This window comes from Mesitornis unicolor, unplaced genomic scaffold (assembly GCF_000695765.1).
Source record: "Mesitornis unicolor isolate BGI_N332 unplaced genomic scaffold, ASM69576v1 scaffold13573, whole genome shotgun sequence".
Lineage (NCBI taxonomy): Eukaryota > Metazoa > Chordata > Aves > Mesitornithiformes > Mesitornithidae > Mesitornis > Mesitornis unicolor.
The window spans coordinates 41,933-61,656 of record NW_010175461.1 but is presented as its reverse complement, the minus strand read 5'-3'; the positions used below and the strand labels follow the sequence as shown (position 1 = coordinate 61,656).

The 19,724-nt window shown below is 38.9% G+C and overlaps 1 protein-coding gene across 1 annotated transcript in view; it reads left to right on the top strand.

Annotated features, from left to right (window-relative positions):
* Positions 1-4,810: 4,810 nt before the first annotated feature.
* LOC104538261 (rab GTPase-activating protein 1-like) overlaps positions 4,811-19,724 on the top strand; it is a gene marked incomplete at its 3' end in the record, with an annotated part of 39,763 nt that continues 24,849 nt past the window's right edge. The window contains exons 1-7 of the mRNA XM_010181403.1: positions 4,811-4,979; positions 7,293-7,485; positions 9,301-9,511; positions 11,494-11,668; positions 12,450-12,610; positions 13,358-13,468; positions 17,762-17,848. Of these exons, the coding sequence (XP_010179705.1) occupies positions 4,845-4,979; positions 7,293-7,485; positions 9,301-9,511; positions 11,494-11,668; positions 12,450-12,610; positions 13,358-13,468; positions 17,762-17,848 (1,073 nt within the window). The remainder of the gene's footprint in view (positions 4,980-7,292; positions 7,486-9,300; positions 9,512-11,493; positions 11,669-12,449; positions 12,611-13,357; positions 13,469-17,761; positions 17,849-19,724) is intronic.

Sequence of the window (19,724 nt, the reverse complement as noted above, 5' to 3'; positions counted from 1 at the left end):
CTGTCAAAAAGCCTTTTCTGAAAGTGTTAATTTAAAAAATTTTAATACTTTTATCATAGTAGGCTTTATTTAGCTGAGTTTAGAAAAATTCCCTCCTCTGTATTTGTTGCCATGTTTCTGAATTTTTTTACTGTGTGGTAATGTTCGTCAGAGTGTGGAGGAAGAATTATCTTCTCCACAGCAAAGAGCACGACTGTTCAAGATACTTCTTCTGTAGAAATTACTTCCTTGTGGTAGTAGTACATACTTCCCAGTATCTCTAACTGCGAAGAGAACTATCAAAGCACAATTTGTTGTCATCTTTTTGAAGGTGGTGTTGGAAGAGCAGTTCTGATGCTTGGCTCTGGTGGTTTGGGAAGTTACCATCTAGTCTGATGTTTCAGTCCCGGGAGCAGCGTTGGCAGAACAGGAGGTTTATTCACACCTTGGCCACGTTCATTGATTTGGAACTAAGCTGTGCTAGCACCTTAAACTGAACTGTGGGGCTTCGTGCAAAAGTAGCTGAGGTGCATTATGTTTGCTGGCTTTCCTGTCGCTGTCAGCCCCTCTCTGCTGGTTACTGCCCTCCCAGGAACTTTAAACTGATAAAGCAAATGCTAAACCTCTTTCATCAGTATTTCGAGGCAGCTCCAGGATTGTCTGCTGCTAGCTTCAGGGAATAAACATGATTGTAGTTTGTACAGCTGTCTACATGTCGTGACTGCTGCAATCAATAAAACACATTCTTAACTTTCAGCTCTTCATCAGAAAGGATGATCAAAAAAATTAGACTTACTTATGACTTTATTCGTAGAGGTTTGTTCTTAGATTTTGTACATGTCTAATAGGTGACACCGTCACTCCTTCCTTACCTTTTGTAGGAAAAAGGGGAGTTCAAGTGTCTAAGTCAATAATGAGTGAAAACGGAGTAAGTCCTCAGCAGGACTGAAGCTAGTGACAAAAGGGAAATGACATAACCATCTACCGACTGGAGGTGACTGGAAAGTCCAGGACACACGTGTTACGAAAGAAAAAAAAAAAACCCTTCAGATGTTCTATTCCTTCCCTTCCCCAAATAACCTTAATGCATGATTCTTTTAGAGAGGGTTTTATTTGTTTTACTGCTTTTCTTCAAAAGTGCTTAGTTGAAGTATTAGATCATGTGCTTTTGTAGCGTAAAAATAGAAACTTTTTTCCTCTAAGTAGCTTAATAGTTAAAATGGTATCAATAAATGAGACTCACAGTTATATTCTTAAACTTTGATATGAGCTTTATTCAAATTGTTTAATTTGAAAAGTGACTTGATCATGATTTTTGGTACTTAGTTTTTCACTGCAATTAAAACCTGGCTTTGATCAAAGACTGATCATAAAACACTGTGTATAAAGCTTTTGCTTTCTAAATAGCACGTGACTAGAATGGGGGAGGAAATGAACAGTGTATTCACCCTGAGGTTTTCATTTTTAATGCACACATTTTCCATGAACGATCTAGAGCACCTTTATTGATTTCTGATATGACAAGTTCTGCGGTGTGGACATCAAGAGGTTGTCTTAGCAGAAGACCTGTGTGGTTTGTAGATCTGTTCATGTTACTGTTCTTGTGTGAGCTGAAGAGTCTAGAACTGCTTTCTTCTGGTTGAGGCATTTGCTTCCTGTGTGCCTGACCTGTTTGTGTTCGTGTTTGACTGCTGAACTGAAACTTGTGTGGCTTTATTTTGACTGAAATGGGATAGAGGGCATTTATGTGAATAACCCGGGTGGCAGGGTGGAGTAGGCCATAATGACAGGCTGGCAGTTGGGGTTCTGGGCTGGGAATTGATTCAGCTACCGTAGATGTGTATGGAAAAAGGTATGTGTCTGCACTGGATGTGGTGGTTTGAGCTGATTGTAAAGATGGGCTTGGAGTATACTCTTAAGGACATTAAAGGCCTTGCAACTAAACTGTAGTATCAGCAATGTGTATGGTATGCTTTTAAGTATTTGATGTGAGCGAGAAGCTCCTTGCAGTCATCTAATGTTTATAATATTTCTTTTGTCTTTCTGATGAAAATTTGGGAAGTAGGAATTGTCTTAAGCTGCCTTTTTTCCACATAGAGCAAGAACAAATATTTTGTACATCAATATGCTTCTCTTATTGCATTATCATAATTTTCTTTGCCTTTACAAATGTTACGTTTTCCCTGGTTTTATTATTAAAAGATTGCTACAAAAAAGCCCCGTTTCCTAGTTCACAGTGTGCCTGTCAGTTCTTACTTAGCTGCGGAAAGACCTGGTGATATGCTAATGTTAGCAGCTTGCATTTATCTTTTGATGATTAACGTAGTCTGTGTTATTCTCCCATAAGTAAGCACAGAAAATAAATAGACTAAACCAGAAAAAAAATTCAAAACAGCATGTCTTGTGATCCCTCTTTTCTGCAAATGTGCTAGAAGTGCTACTGAGTCTTCATCGTTACCATCTTCAGTAAGTCCAGGAGCAGTAGGTGTGGGGTGGGAGGCAGAGGAGCATTTGGTTGACTGGATCCTTGCACCTGGTACGATGGATGTAGTCGTCCTCTGCTGTTTTCTCCGATGGTGGTGTAACTGCAAAGCTAATGAATACTCAGGATATGCTGTATTTGGGGAGCATAATTTTATGTCCTTTCATTGCCTTCAAAGAGTTCTATGATAGTGGACCTTCACTTTTCTGTTGAGGATTTACTTTGAAATTTATACTAATTTTGAGCTAGATTTGCCATTTATTGCAAATAATACACAAGCTCTTCAGCAACACTTTTACAACATGACATTTGTTAAAAAAATACATGGAGGTAATAAACTGTTTATAGCATACACAAAATCTTGTATATTAATACTTTGTCTTTCTTTTGCCAGAGAGATATTTAAAAAGAAGATACTTTAAAACACTGAAACAAGACTTATTTCAGCAGTAAATCCATTACCTAGGCTAGGGTGGAGCTCAGATTGTGTAATCTGTCTGAAAAATACTCATGCTTGTGAGTTCATGCTTAGTCTGGAGATACAAAAGACAACAGAGCGTGCTAAACTGCTAATCCAATTTTATAATAACTTTTGAAATATTATAGCTGTTGTTTAGTGGCTTTTTTGATAATGTAAATCTTCTAAAAAGTTTTTATGCTATCCAAGCTTATGTTATCCAGGTCTCAGTTGTCTGAAGAACTTGAGTTCTTTAGTTGTCCTGGGATTTCTTTCTGTAACACCCTCACTGGGTTGGTAGGTACAACTGTGGCTGGGTTAGGGAGAGAGAAAGTGTTTTTGCAGAGTTGTATGTATAAATGGTTATGAAAAGCCAAGTCTTTGAAAGAGGGAAAGCACATTGACTGTAGTTTCAAAAGTGATACAAAATATTTTTTTGGTGAAGGTAGCCTAGTTCCCATCTTTGTTTTTTGGTCCGAAGTTGCAAAACTGCCACTTGTGGCTAGCCTGTTAAGTAATGCCTGTTCAGAACGGTGGAGAACATGCATGTCTTTTTTCTAAGTGCTGTTTTTGTGGTTCTCTACAGCTAGAGCTAAATTTGCATTCTTTTCTTGGTAACTTGATGTTCGGGAACTGTAAGCGAGAAGCAAGCGTGGCATAGTTGTGTACCTTGCAGCTGCTGTGAAAGCCAACGTGAAGCTAAACCTGCCAGTGTTCACGAGTCGCAGCAGAGGTTTGGTTGAGCCACCCCTCTTTGGGCACTCTTGAGCCTCGCAAAGGTGACAACAGCAGTTTGTTTCCCCCTGTGCTGTATGTGACTCTTCCAAACGATGGGTCTTAAGCACAGTAAATCCCAGCACTCAGCCAAAGCAGTATTTTTCAGGAAACTGAAATGGAAATAGACCATACTGAAAGTGCATGCTACTGATAAAGTCTGTCTGAAAACAGACTTGCGTTTTTTTGCCGCAGAAGATTGAAAAACATAGATCCTTTTGAAATACAGAAATGGTCATATACAGCGCTGTTCATTCTAGCTCTTCCTTGCCTAAGGAGTCGGGGAAGGCATTCTGAGTTAACGTAGGTGACACTGTCTGTATTTAATGGTCCAGCTTCTGAAGTGCTCGGAATTGTTTTAGTTCCGTATCTTTACACAGACTTGTAATGTATAGACTGACGGTTATTTTGCCCCCGTTTTGTTTTGTTTTGTTTGTTTCTAGATTTATGTTTTGCTGTGCAGACAGGGAAAACTACTCCGTTTCCATAATATTTATGGTTGGTTGGTTTGTTTGTTTTTAAGTGACGTGATTAATTCTAAGTGCAGGTGGTTTCAGAGAAATTTGCCGAGAAGGATGTGATTGTAGTTTAGTATCACATTTAAATTCATCACATATAGATGTGAAGTATAATAAAAACAACTCTTAACTGATTGCTAAGTGTGTTTTCATGTGGAGAGCGTACACTGTGATACGCAGTTTATGGAAAGTTAGTCTTTAGGTAGTCTGTGTCTTCGCACAACCTGCATGACACTGGATAAGAAATACACCGCTGTGAGGGAGGGCAAAGGGCAGGAGTAGAGAGGTAGAGGGGGCAGACTCTGGAAGGTAAAAAAACAGGGGAAGTAGACGCTCCAAGGTGAACTTCCTCATCTGTTATCTACACACGCAGATAACAGCCACTGCTGTTAAATCGTAATATTTTTAAACACACACCCTAAAATCATACTTGCTATTTAAAAAAAGATTCCTTATACCAATGAAATCAGAGTTTGGGGCATATGGTATAATACATTCATATAACTTTAGGTGTTATTCCACAATAACTTCATATTACACCTACTACCATATTGTTTACAGCTTTCAAATTAACTGTTTAATATTTTCATTCTTTGTTAGGTTTTTTGTGGCAGAAGGAGAATACTGACCTGAGATGGAGGTCAAAACATCATTGAGCAAAGCCAGTAGGATTCCTGAAAGTGTATCCACGTTAATTAATGAAGAATTTGTCCTGGTTCATCAGCAATCTGAGGACACCTCTAGAAAAGATGAAAAACCTCAGCTAAAGGTTTGCTGTTACTTTATTTTAAAGGTGTAGTAAGGTTTGTATTGATCAAAAGATTGCAGCTTCTTTTGAATATTTAATTAAAGATACTTTTGTGTGCTTGAGAGGACTCATAGACTGAAATTTTTGTCCTTGCTTATTGCCAGTGAAGTTAACAGCTCAGATTAAGCAAATCTGTCCAAAAGTAGCAGTTCAGTTTTTCTTCTAGTAACTTCTTCAGAGGTCAGCTTTGTTTGTATTCTGTGGATTTATACATTTGTACAGGACTCAAAAATTCTTTTCAAAGAATGGGCTTCAGATTAAAGCTTGGGAAGTATTCTTTATTTAGGGATCAGAGACTCTGAATGTTGTTATCTTAAAAGCACGTAATTAGGCTGCATAGGAATAGACCACAGAGGGTCTTGGTTTTTAGTTTTTAATTTAGTTTTTCTGCTTAGCGCTACTTTAAGCATAACTAAGACCTGTTCTAGCAGAGTATTTTAGCATTTGGGTGACAACCGATTGGTTAATAACAGATTTTCCCACTTGAGTTGCAGTAGCTGATTTACTGGTTGTGTTGGGTTTTCTGCGGGGGGTTTTTGGTTGTGTCTCTGGTAACGGGGGAAGGGCTATGGAGACGGCCCTTTAAAAAGCTACCTGAAAAGCTCCCCCTTTGCCTTTGTCAGACCCACCTCTGACCAGGGCCAAGCCAATCAGTGCCCCTGCAAATCCATGTATTTAATGGGGGTGCAGGGCATGCATCTCTCTCTCTGGCACGAGCCCTGACCAGCGCGGCCCCAGGTGCAGGTGGCGTGGCCCTGGCCTTGCCCAGCTGGGCTTGGCCGGCCCCAACCACAACTTAAGCTTAAGCCCCGCTGCAGCTCATCCCGAAAAAAAGAGAGAGAGAGACGGGAACTCCAGAACCATCAGAAGAGACCTGCAGTGGAGAAAGGAGTGGGGCCTGAGTAGAACAGCTTGGAAAAACACTAAGGTCGGTTGAAGGAAAGAAAGGAGAGGGAAGAGGAGGAGGACGCAGAGCCCAGGTTCCCCTTTGCAACCCGTGGTGAGAGCCAGGTCAACTGCCTGCAGCCCGTAGAGCTCAGCGGTGGGGCAGGGCCACCTGAGCAGTGGCTGCCCCTGAAGAAGCCGTGACTGCGGGCAGCGTGTGCTGGAGCAGTTTGTGTGCGAGGGAAACTGCAGCTGTGGGCAGACCCAGATTGGACTTTTGAGGACTTTCTCCCTATGGAAAGGGGGCCACATGGAAGCAGAGAGAGACACTGGGCTGAGTTTTCCTACTCCTGAGGAGCACATGGTGTGAAAAACCCCCACTGCCATCCCCCTGCGCCTCAAGGGAAACAGGGAGAGGGAAGGTGAAGGAACCAGGAACAAAAGCTGAGCCCTGGGAAGAAGGGACGGGTGGGGGGAAGGTGTTTTGACTTTAAGATCTGGTTGTGTCTCCCATTGTTCTACTCTGATGTTGGTAGCAAATGAAAATTGTTTTTTTTTTTATTCCTCATGATGAGTCTGTCTTTTGCCTGTGACCTGTTTAAGTGGTGAGAAGCCCTCCCAGTCCTTATTTTGACTAGCCCTTTTTGGGGCATTTTGGTGCTCAGTTAGGCACTGGGCCTAAACCACGACACTGGTTTTGGTCCACTTGAAAAAAATAGGACTTTTTTTGCCTTGAAGTGACAATACGTACTTAGTCTGTCTTTGCGTAACTGTTCAGCAGTTATTTACGACTGATGATTTCTGTCTGTATGAAACACTAGCTGCCTCTTTAGTAGTTATGTCTGCAAAGAGACAGGTGAACTGGTGGTAGAATCCATGATGCAACTGTATTATTGGCCATGGGGTTTTTCTCTTGTCTGAAAAGCTCGTGCTTCAGAAAGGCTGTCTCCCCTCCTGCCCCCGCCCAGGGCGTGTGTCACACCATTTTCTTGCCATTTCCTTAGCCTTTCACCCCTCTTATGCGTTGGACGGTTGGTGAAAAAACTCAAACGGATTGGATATGACTAAAAGTAAAATTTTCTTTACGACTAATCTGTAACAGTCTGTTGATCTTTGTTCTGAATGGAGGATCTAAACACATAAACGTGTTATTTAAGAGTGGTCTGTGGTTTTTAGATGAGTGCTGCTTGGATTAGCAGTGAGAATATGTGCATTATATGTAACAGGGTCGGACATTGGTTTAGATTTGATTTGGTTTGTTGTTTCTTAGTATGTTATCTTACTCATTGCAAAAGTTAAGAAACGCTGCTGAACAAGACTATACGTTTGAAAAATGTGAAAGTGGATCTACAGGTACCTTTCAAAAATGCCATCTCCTTTTGCCTACAGGTATTTTCAAATGGAGATGATCAGCTGGAGAAGGCAATGGAGGAGATACTGCGGGATTCTGAGAAAGACCAGAACAATGTTACTGCTCTCCAAGAAGGTTTCAGCGATGCAGGCAGCCAGGCAGCTGCAGATGAGTCAGCAGGTCAAACAAATCAGCCATCTTTGCACCTTGTTTTAGACCCTTCCACTACAGGTATTGCTTAAGTGCTTCCCTCCTCTGTCATATATAGCAGTTTTTTTCTTTATGCAGTTTCTAGTTAACGTTAAAATGAATATAAAGCTTTCTAGAGCTTCATTCCAAAACTATACTGGAGAATACCCTGGGTCCTCCTCTCCTTTTCTGATTCGTTGAGGGTTATAGGCAGGAATAGGTTATCATTAGATTGATACCCTGTGCTGCTCTGTTTTGGTCAAGATGATTTTCATTTTGTTTTCAGCCCTAGATGAATTTCGACTGAGTATCGTGTAACTTACTGAATGGACTGTAGTTGAGGTAGAGATGCTACTGATGAAGTGTGAGGAGTTTCAGAGCAGTGTTCATTTACAGTACCACCTCCAAGTGAAATATACCTTGAGCAAGCCTATAAACTTTTCAACTCTGGTTCTATCGCTGGGTACCAGTAAGGACAGCTTTAGATTTGATATTTGCTAGGAACGATCGTGGTACTTTTCTGGTATTTGAAGTTTTGGTACAAAAGGGAGTACTGAAAGCTTTTTATGTAGACTACACTGTATGTATTTTATGTAAAATATATTGTAGCTTTTTTAAAAAAATATGTATTAGGAATACAAGGCTGTGGTCATCTCTGTAGGACTTGAGTTAGGATTCTTTTTCCCTCAGTAGTATGCAGAGCACTTCTGTGTCATTATGTCAGATAATTCCTGTAGCATCTGTATGGGAAGTAAAAAAAAAAATAATTTTTTTTTTGGTGGTAGAATAAGATAGGCAGTTTATGCAGAATGGAAACTCCTTTCTCTAAATTACATGTATGCCGTATTTTTGAGAAACTTACCTTACTGGCTCTCTGTTTGACGTGCTTTAAGCAGAACACAGTCCTTATTGTGAATGAACAAAGAAATACTTGTAGATACTTTCTCCCCCCTCTTCCCCAGAATAATTGAATTTTACAACCTTTATGATTCAGGCATTATGGAAATGTTAGCTATACTAATAAGAAATAGAAATAACACAACAGACTGCTTAGAGGTTTGGAGTGTCTGTCTTTGGAAATACCATTACTCAGCTGGACGGGGCCCTGAGTAACCTGATTCAGTTTTGAAACTACCCCTAATCTAACCTGGTGTGTTTCTGAGCATGAGTTCAAGCTGGATGACCCCTAGTGGTCTTTTCCAACTTTAGATTACTCTGATTCTAAACAAATTTTTATTCCACCTCTCCTTGTTTTTCAAATGTCAAAATGCCTTTAAAAACCCACCAGAAAACAATGATGACAGCAAAACTCCCGAAAGCTCCCTCAAGATTGCCCTTGTCTGTAGTAGTATGATAGTGGAAGAGATCACTTCTGCTGAGTAGAGAACAAACAGATACCCTTTCTCTTTTCTCCAGCTCCCTGATGATTTCATGCAGTTAAGATAGCTATCCAAGGAGTGTGAACCACATCTAATAATTCTACACAAACTGTAAAGTCATGGGAAAGAAAAGAATTAGAGGCATATTTATGCTAATGATGAGTAGAAATTAGAAGGAGGTATAAATAAACTAAAGAAAAGAACATCTAGGAGTAGAGCTTAAAGAAAATGTCTGTTCTGGAACTCTTAAAAAGAATCAAAAGGCAATTTGTCCCTGTGCCATACTTAGAGACGTGTATTAGAATAGAATAGACTTAATGTTACTATTAAGCTGCCAAATGGATTTCTTACTGTTGGAGCTGGACATTTGAATCCTATGTCCATTCTCAGAACACGTGGGAGACTTTTCTGTGGAACTCATTTAGAGAACGGTGTGTACAAATAAAAGCAAATGGTTAAATGGTGTCTTCATTTTCAGAAATCTCTGCACCAAGGCCATCTTCTCCCAGTGAACCCCCGGAAGAGGACAGCGTGTTGTTTAACAAACTGACTTACTTGGGCTGCACGAAGGTGTCTGCCCCTCGAAACGAACCGGAAGCTCTACAGGCCATGGCAAACATGAAATCCTCAAGTCAAGCCCCTTTACCTGTAACGCTTTATGTTCCAAACATTCCAGAAGGCTCTGTAAGGTAACATACAAATGTTTCTTTTGTTACTTGCGCATACCCATAAAAGGTGGATTCTGCATTTGTTACTTGCACAGGGAAGTAGAATTTTTGTGCCTAGAGCTCTTGCTGAAGAGAGGGTTTTTTTTAGAAATTCCTCTGAAGCAACAAAATTCCTGTTCAAATTTAACATGCAGTGTATAGTTGGTGGTAGCAGTTGCCATGCAGTGTCAACAGAACTGTATCTTTCTACCTGCTTCTCTGGATATGGTAACACGATATATACTGGAAGGTGGGGGGCTGACAGTGCATGTGTTCTCCCAGCATCCCCAGTCTGTAGTCACCTCCAAGGTAAATGATGTTGAGACAGTAGTAGTCCTGCTGCCTTTGGGTTAGCTGAAGCAGTTTCAGTTGTAGACTCTTCCATACGTGTTGAGGACTTGAGATGCTAATCTCTATCTCTAGACATCGCTATGCTAAAGCCAAGTCTCACCTGCATCTGCCTCATGACGCACATGCTGGTGGTCTCTAGAGACTAGAAAATGTTTATTTGCCCTGTGTGAGGAGGGTCTTTTAATTAGTGATGAGTGTCAAGAATTCTTAATCAGGGAGCACTGATGGCACATCTGTAGCAGTCTTGCATCTAGAAGTAGGAAGCATCGCAATATTCAAGATTCTGATTTTTATTTTATAATTCTGATATCAAGATATCTGAAACACATGGCTAGATTTCCATCCTTTTCTGCACTCTGCCTCTATACTGAGTATCATCTTGTGCAGAAAGACACCAGGACTTTCAAGCACATGTACTATTTTCTTCCATTTTGCTCTTTGAACCAAATTTAAGATTTTGTTTGATGTTATGGCAGTATTTCATTTGAATTAGGAAATTACACCGCATGTTTTTGTGACGGCAACTAGCACATGGACACTAGGTGTTAGGTGTGTTGCATCTATTTTCATAGACAGTGTGACCCTTCAAAGAGGTTGTTTTGCAAGTGAAACTGCAGGTTCCTTTGATCTTTACTTGCAGAGGACATTGAATTGCGAAGGACTGCCTAAGAACCTGCACAGACCTGTAAAGGTGAATCCACATGTGACACAATACACTCCATCAAAGTTCAGGTGACACCAGTGTCATCTTTGAGGAGTGTTTCTATTCCTGGTATCTAATTTGTCGTGTGGGGTTCGATTTAACCTGTCCCACCAATATTGCAGCATGCTGAATTCTCCCGGGGCTTTTCTTGTCTTTAGGAGTCCTTTATTTTTGTCTTTACAGACTTGGGATCCTGTTCCAGGTAGTGAACGTTTATTCACTCATGCTGCGAATGTATATATGGAGAAGTAGTGAAAAGACAGAGGAGGACTGTTTAGCTCTAGCTGTTATTCTTTAAAACTCGCTGTCTGGTTGTCCATTCCAAGACCACCACCCCTGTTGTCTTCTCTAAAGTTTCTGAAATATTCTTTGGATTCTGAGTTTGAGAGGAATTTAAAATTTTGTCTGAGCCCTTAGATCTGTGAATAATACTCACCTGAACATGGCAGGAAGCATTTGCTATGCTATATGGTCCTGTATAAATAATAAAACCAAACTGAGTAAATAATGTTTTCTTAATGTTTTCTTAAACAGAGATTTTAATTCTTTTATAATACTGAATTTTCTTTGATCATCACGTGTAAATTGTGTTTTCACGGTTGCTGTCATTTCTACATTTCTACTCTCGTTTTTTCACAAATGACTGCAAAGCAATGATTGTCAGTCTTACTGCATGCTATGGAGGTACTGTGTTTGTCTGTATTATGGAGTGTAAGAAAAATTAAACCAGTGTTACAGCTGCAAACACTCACCTTGACATTTCTGTTCCTACTGCCCATTTTGTGTACTTGAATTCAGTAGTAATTGCAGTTTAGATACTTGCTTATCTAATTACAGAGAAGCCCTTTAGGTAGGCCTCTTTGGTTTACTGACCTTTTTCTTTGCTCTTCCCTGTTCCTTCCTTTCACAGAATAATAGATCAGTCGAGCAGTGTGGAGATCGCCTCATTTCCAATCTATAAGGTGTTGTTTTGTGTCCGTGGACAAAACGGGACTTCAGAGAGTGACTGTTTTGCATTTACTGAAAGCAGCTGTGGAACGGAAGAGTTCCAGATTCACGTTTTCTCCTGTGAGATTAAAGAGGCAGTAAGTATTAATTGTTGTGCAGTGACTTGTGAAAAGGACACAAGCGGTATTTTAAGAGGTTATTCCAGATGTGGAAATGGTATATAGTGCCTTGAAAGATCTGTTAGCACATCTGTAATGGATTTCACAGAATGTGCAGCTAGTCAAACAGGAATATTAACATAATTTATTTCTTTTATTTTAGTAAATTTCAATAAAATCCCAATGGGCATTGTAATGGGAAGATTTAGAAAGCCTAAGTTTAAGACAAGTATTCTGTTTTTAAGGCCTCATTTGGGTAGGTTTCAGAATAAAGTCGCAGTGTAGATGTTGAGAGTTACAGGGAATCATTCTACAGTACTCTGCCCTAGATCTTCTAGGAAAGGCTGTGTGATATTTTGGGAGAACAGGATTTTCTAGGGTGGAAAAACAGAGGTCAAAAAGATTAAATCTTCGTTTTCGACCAAGAGCAAGTTGAGAGTTGTGTTGTTAAATACACAGTCTGAAAAGTACATTATTCAGGTCCTCGAATGACTTGCATGCCTAATCTTGTTATATATTTAAACTTATTGAGCATTACATGAGCAGTGAGTGTGACATGAATAGAAACTGGAGACATCATTACTGAATTTGCCTGGTTATTCACCTGATCTGGATGCTTTGTGTTGTGTAAGAGGCATGCTTTGTGTTCTGTATGAAGGGCAGTGACAGTAATTTTATGACCTTCAAAAACACATTGTGTTATGCTGTTCAGAATACTATTTTGATTTTTTTATTCAGCTTTTCTTTTGCTTTTCTGTAGGTCAGCCGAATTTTATATAGTTTCTCAACAGCATTCAAACGTTCTTCCAAACAAGCATCTGATCACGTTAAGGATTTTGTTCTTCCTACTCCCGATAGCGATGTGTACACTTTCAGTGTTTCCTTAGAAGTCAAAGAAGACGATGGAAAAGGAAATTTTAGGTAATCTGAATGCAAAGGGAAAAGTAGAAATCTCTTTGAAAAAAGCATATAGCTTTTTTCAGAGTGAACAAGTACTGTGTTGCAGTAAAATTGATTTGGCCTCTTTTCATAAGGAGACTTGTTATAAAAAAGAAGCTGCTGCTTTGCTTTTACGGTTTTCTTCTCTATCTTTTCTGTTAAAGGATTAAAAATCAGGATACCTTTTTCAAATTGGATTCTTCTAAATACATGATTTCTGGCAGGCCTGTGTAAATGGAAAAGATAGTAGGAATTCTGTTACAAACCTTTGTCAAACCAGTTTTCTTGAATAGATGCAGTCTAGTGATATCTTTTTTTTTCTTTTTTTTTTAAATAAATGAATTTGCAATTTATTGAAGATTTTAAAAATCTGTAAACTTCTCTAATCATTACAGGTGACAGAGGAGCAATGTATTCTTTGCCTAACAACTAATTACAAGGTTTTTTTGGAATCAAAGAGAGGGTTGAAAATAAGAGTTAATTTTGTGAAAATGTCCTATTTATTTTCTGATTCACAGCCAGTATATAACATATTTTCTATCATTTTAAAAGTGTGAGCCTATAGTCTGTTTTTCTTCAGTGCCAGTTTAGTAACTTGTGAATAAAGGAAGAGGTCTCTCAAATGAGTTAAGCCATAGACAGCTTAAGTGGGCTGCTCTGCTCTTTTCTGTATTTAACTGCTGATGTTTTATACCCGTGCCAAAGAAACTATTTTCTTTATTCTTTTAGCCCTGTGCCAAAGGATAGAGAGAAGTTGTATTTCAAGCTAAAACAGGGAATTGAGAAGAAAGTGGTGATTACAGTTCAGCAACTCTCGAACAAAGAACTGGCCATTGAAAGGTAAGATTTTTGTAAAAATAATGCAGCTGAAGTTTTTGAGAGAACAGTACTTACACTTTTCCCTGGCTATGCAAGTTATGTGACGGAAGAAAAAATACAGCACTATAAGTATTATTGTGCAATACAATTAATTTAGAGGTGTGCAGTTCAGTTTTAATTTTCTTTGAAGTGTTTGTGTGATTTTTAGATAGAAACAAGAAACATAGCCTGTAATACTCAAACATTCTTGGTTGTCTTTCTGAATGTGGCGTTAGGATACTTACGAAGTGCAAATGCTTTTGATTTTGCTTTCAGTTGTTTTTAAGTAGTGTGAAAACATGTATTTATTGTAATCTTGCATTACCAGCATCTCACTGTTCAGTAAAAGTAACCAAGTTGGGTTGTCTTAGCTATGCTAAACCTTAGAGCGCATTCATCTGTTAGAGCAGTGTACTGGAACACTGCAAGTTTGGACTCAACCTCCTTGTCAGAAGAAGCAAATTTTGGTGGAGTCTTCAAGACGCGCAGGACTCCTTTGTAGTTCTGTTATGATAGGGTTCTAATGTTTCTCTTCAAGTGATGGTGAAGAGCTCAGGAATAGGTGATGACTCATGCTGTATTTCCTGAAAATTGCGTGAGGGGGATCCCTTTTGGACAGAAACATCTGAACTTTCGTGCAAAGCATTTGCACAAGGAGTGGACTGTGTGTATGAAGAATAACAGTTTGTTAGTAAGTTCATTAACAGTAGACTCCTGTTACTACAGTAGTAGTAGGTATTACATTAATTTGAATTAGAAAATGCCTTCTCAATAGCTCATTTTTTTAAAATATCAAATGCCACCAGATGGCAATCTTGTCAAAAGAATAACAATCAGGGAATTCAGTTTTAGTGACAAGGGAATTTGAGATAATAGGAGAATCAAGAAAAAAAAGCCCCGCAACCCTCCCAAAAGTTAAGATTGATTTCTTCACATGCTTTCAAGTTCTTGTTTCAAAAATGAAACTAAAATTTTGGACAAGGAATATTCAGCAGAATTTTTAACATCATTTTGTATTGCAAGATTGTGCTTTTGCTATGTCTTGACTTCAGAGGAAATCCTATTTTCAGTGCATTTTTAACTTAAATCATTTTGGCTTCAAAATTCAGTTAGTGGATGATAAACTCTTTTAAGCATTTCTGAATAGTATTTCTTTGTGATTGTGGTTTGTTTTGTTTTTCCCCAAAGGTAAAGCTGTCTTCTTTAGACATTAGCTTTTATTTTGATGTTTGGAATATTCAGTTAGGATGTTACTTTTATCACCACAAGCTTTGCTGATAAGAAGTTACCTAATTGATATGATATACATGGGCTTGTAAGTAATTTTATGCACTTACACCGCATAATATTAAAATTAAAAACTGGCATAAAAGGTCAATTCAGGTTACATCAGACAGTGCACTTCTAAGCAATCTAGTGTTTCTTCAGAGTATTTCTAAGAGAAAATTATAATGCAAAAAATGTTGCTGAAGAAATTTGGTCTTTGGTCTAAAGAGTTCAAGGATTTTTCTTCACGGTCTCAGAAGAGTACACCTGGTATCTCTCAGAGAAACTGGCCATCTCCTGGTGTTCAGCTGGGGCCTGTGGCTGGGTTAGGTTGATAGAGTAGTTTACTCTCAGCTGAGTTACTTTGGCCATTCCTGCCTCTGTGGCCTGTTTGGCCTGGGTTTTGACTGTTTTTATTTAGGTCAAAACAGGTAAAGAATGATGTCCATTCCTGTCTTTTGGGTTTGAGTCATGTGTGGCACTGCACAGGCTCAGTTCTACAATACGGGATATCTAATCTCAGTTGTTCACAGCATTCAAGAAGAAAATTCTGGTTAATGATTGGGGCTTTAAGAAAGTTGTTCTGAAGAGTGAAATAGCCTTTCATTCTGAGAAATGAAAGGATTGACACTGTACTCTATACAGTGGTGCTTAAATATAGTATGGTACCAGTCATACAGGAGAGTTAATATCAAGTTACGTAGGTGTAGCTTAGGCTAAGTCTAGGCTGGTGTCCCAAGGACTGATGTGCAGAGTATTCGTTGGTTGCTCAGTAGTACTGGACGCTCTCAAAGGTCATGCTGTCATTTTAACTTAATACCATCAGCCCATCAAATGGGTAGCATTTGTATTTATATGAATGGAAATGCATATTAGTGAAGAGTAATTTCAGTTCCGTTTTTGCATGTCTGAAAGCTAGTTGAATTTATACAGCGTAGTGCACCTGCACAGAGCCACTTGGTCGCCAGCTGTAAGTGCAGAAAACCCAACATGTCAGAAGTGGTAAAGACCCAGTCTTTGCAAGGCATTTTGAATCCTGGGTATGTGGTTCAGCCTCCTCAAATCAGAGGCTGAATGTGTTGACAACTGTTTGTGTACCCTCTGCAAGTGAGGGGTTCTGAACTCATTTAAACTCATTTTGCTCTTTGAACTTAGAGAAGCTGTGACTCTTCGAGTAGCATATTCTTCTCTATTCTCATATATCTTCTAGTCATACAAGTATCTGCATCTTGGAGAGGCAGGGGTTACTTGTTCCTCACTCCCACTCTTTTGGAAGCATGCTTCCCATCAGAAGTTGCCTACATTTGAGAGAAGCACAGCAAGAGCTAGAATCTGTGAGCTGTTATCTTTGAAAAGCACAGATACTTTGCCTGCCTTGGAATCTTAGCCTTACAGTTTTCTTTGGCAGATGTACCAGCAGCAAGTCACCCCTCTACTATTATAAATTATAGCCCTCTCAGAGCTATTTCTACCCCAGGAACAAGAAGTAGTAAGTCAGTCTACTGTACCATTCTGCTTGGTCTAATTAGCCTCACAGAGATGCCTGCTTGTGTGGTTGAATATAAGTCCTAGCATCCTTGGTTGCTTTACATGGCACTGCAATATGCTAGATAGAGAAATCAAAATTGTCTACTGTTTTATTTATCGCTTTGATTTTTAAGGATCTAGTAGTGAAATAATATGGAGAAGGAAAAATACAACTGGGGCTGTAAGTTACTGTTTAAGTGTAATGAGGTGGAAAATGAAAATCATATACCCGAACGTAATAGAGAGAAACTTTCTAGATTATGGAGTAATTGCGTATTGGAAGACTTTTACAGTTGATAACATTACTGAAATGATACTTACTATTATATCTCAGTTCATGATGCAGTGTGCTCGTCTGAAAGCTGTGAAGCTGTTCGGTCTTTGTTGCTACCCTGTGAACGTTCAATAATCTCTTACACTTTGTTTGCTGAAAAATCTACGTTTTCATTTGGACGAGTGGGTTGCCCAGATGACAGAGCTGCTTTTGTTCAGACTTAGGGAAGGTGGGAATGGGGGGCTTTTCTAATGCATTCAAATACCTGCTGGGAGGTATGGAAGGAGATGGAAGGAGGGAAGGAAGGAAGGAGATGGAGCTAGACTCTTCCTGGAGGTGCGGAGTGGTAGGATTAGAGTCAGTGGAGCCAGTTACTTCCCTGGGAATTCCTCTGTTGAATGAGACCAGCTGTCGTCAGCGCAAAGGGAGTTGAGCACTGGGGCAGATTTCCAGAAGAAGTCTTTCATTCTGTGCTCTTGGGGGTGCTCAGAACTTGACTTGACAGAGTCCTGAGCAACCTGATTCAAGTTGCTCCTGTTTTTTTTTTTGTGCTTTCAATATTCAGAAAGATCGAAAGTCTGAATGTTTTAAGAATGTTTTGGAATTATTTACTTTTCACTTTTAAAAATATCTAGCACATTTTCTTGTTAAATGACTGGACTGGAATACTGGAATTCTGGAATTGAAGGCCCTATATAATATAGAAGTTCAGTTTTTTTAAATAAAGAATGAAAGTCTAAAAATTGATCCAAGTAGTTTTTTGAAGGGCCCGTGATGCTACATGATGTTTTACACCACTGAGACTATGGCTGATAGAATGCATGGATTTGTATCTTTTCGTGATTGTATGAAAACCATTTTTGAAATGAACTGGGGAGAGAATGAGTTTCTTCTTGCCAATCTCCATCACTAATGTATAGGAACTGTTGGTATCTTTAAGCTTAATACTCTTAGTTGGTGTTAAGAATAATGGATTGTTCACAGGTCAGACACTAATTTCTGTCTTCTTCAGTCTGGAAAATACTGTCTTTGTCATTGCTATAATATATATGGTGATGTTTCTTGAGCGTTGCCATAACACTAGCAAAAAATTACTAAGAAAGGGTTTTTTTAAATTAGAATCGGTAGGTGGCTGTGCCATCATGTTCAAGAAAATACTTTTGTACTTTGAAAAGCTAATATATATATTTTTTTAATAAACTTCATAGGTGCTTTGGGATGCTACTAAGCCCTGGACGAAACGTGAAGAACAGTGACATGCATTTGCTAGACATGGTAATACTTGGCTCTAATCTGTTTAGTAAGATAGAAGTGATTTAAACAGACAAACAAAATCAAATAAAACAAACCTCTAAGGTTTGGTTTTGTCTGGGTTTTTTTTGTTTCTTAAATTGTGGGGTTGATATCTTCAAACTAGAAACAAACCTGTTACATACAATGGACAAAACATTTTGATTAAAGACAAAGCCTGTGGTGTCTGTGTTTTGTTCCGTTGGTAAAGCACTGGTTAGGTTAGCTGACAGCTGGTTGTGACAAATAACTAAGCTTTCTGTATTGTGTTAAACATGTTGTCTAAAAATTTAGAGCAAATAATTGTTTTTGTATTTAGGCATCAGGTCTTATTTTTCCAAGGCACTGAAAACCTTGCCTTTATTTGCCTCATTTGAATTTAAATTCTTGCTCAGAATTTGAGGTATTCACTTCTCTTCTACAATCTGAATTTCTTTTGAGTTGATTCTAAGAGAACTACAACATAATATACTTTCTGTGATAACATCAATTTACTTTCACACTGTGGGTAAGAATACAGCCGCTTTCAAGTTCATCAGACACTTGTGGCTGCACAGTTATCCCAGTTTTGCCCAGTCCATTTCTTTACTCATGTTGATTGTTCTAGCTATCAGATTTAGTTCTCTCTTCAGATTCTTTATTTACCTGTTTCTATCCACACGCTCATTTTTTCTGGTTTTATTTGCTGACATTAGTTCTGATTTTCCATTTTTATTATTTGATTAGAAAATTGATTAAATTATAGTGAGTAATGGAGCATAATGGTTTGGCTTCTATAAATCTATAACATACCTTTTTACTGTACGGGCTATGTATTTGAATTCCCTTCTTTACTTCACCTATAATGCTGTTTACGTTTACGTTCCAAGTACATTTAACTGCTGGATGTAATGCCTTATTAGTTCATTTTTTGGCTATAATGTACGCATATAAATTTGTGTTTTCCTTTCAACGTACTTTCTCTCTAATTAAATCTGAAGTACTTGGTCACTCTTATTGCTCTACCACAAATTGGATTGCAGAGCAGGAGCATCAGTCTCCTTTGGTCTGTAAAGAAGCTGCCACACAGGTCTGTTGGATCCATAGGAGCTGTCCTAGAAACCCGCAGGAAGCGTGTGCTTGCCTCACACTAGCAGTCCTTCCTGTGTGAAGGTCATGTACTTAGATTGTTCCTAGTAGGTCTATAAGTAGAAGTGTTTTTAGAAGCCACAGATGTATAGCATAAGGTCATTTTGACAGAGATGATGTTGTTAATACTAACTTTATTGTATGTGGCTGTTTTGGCTTGACTTGCATACTGTCCTGAAATTGGTCTCTTTAAATCTCAAGTTGCTATGGACTTCAATTCCAGTCCATTGGCATTTACAAGTGTAGGTCCATGCCTGAGTAACGGGGGGGAAAACTAACAGGAGTATAATTACAGAGTGGGGGGAAAAATCAGCCAGACCTTTGGGTTGGAGTTGTTAAGGTCTTACTCTGCTAATATTGTGGGTTATTTTCTGCACCATTTCTGTGTATACTGTGGGGCTAGTTTAATTTGATGAAGTATCTTGTAACTCATCCTCTCAACTGATGAGAAAGTAGAGGCAGATATCCCACCGTGCTTTCATGCCTATAATGAGCTTTAAAACAGTGTATTTTGGTGAACTCGATTGGCTTTGGTTTCTTTTATAATGTTTCCCTTCTCTTCTAATGTTTCTTCTTTCTCTCCCATTTCCTAAACCTTTTTCACTCCATTATTTCATATTCTTTATTTAGACTAGGTTTTTTAGGGTGAACACAATCTTACTCTGAAGTTCCTAGAACGATTTCCCCTCCCCATGCTCAATCTCTTTGATCTCGTACCATGACTCTGATAGAACCCTGTATGTTTGTATTTTT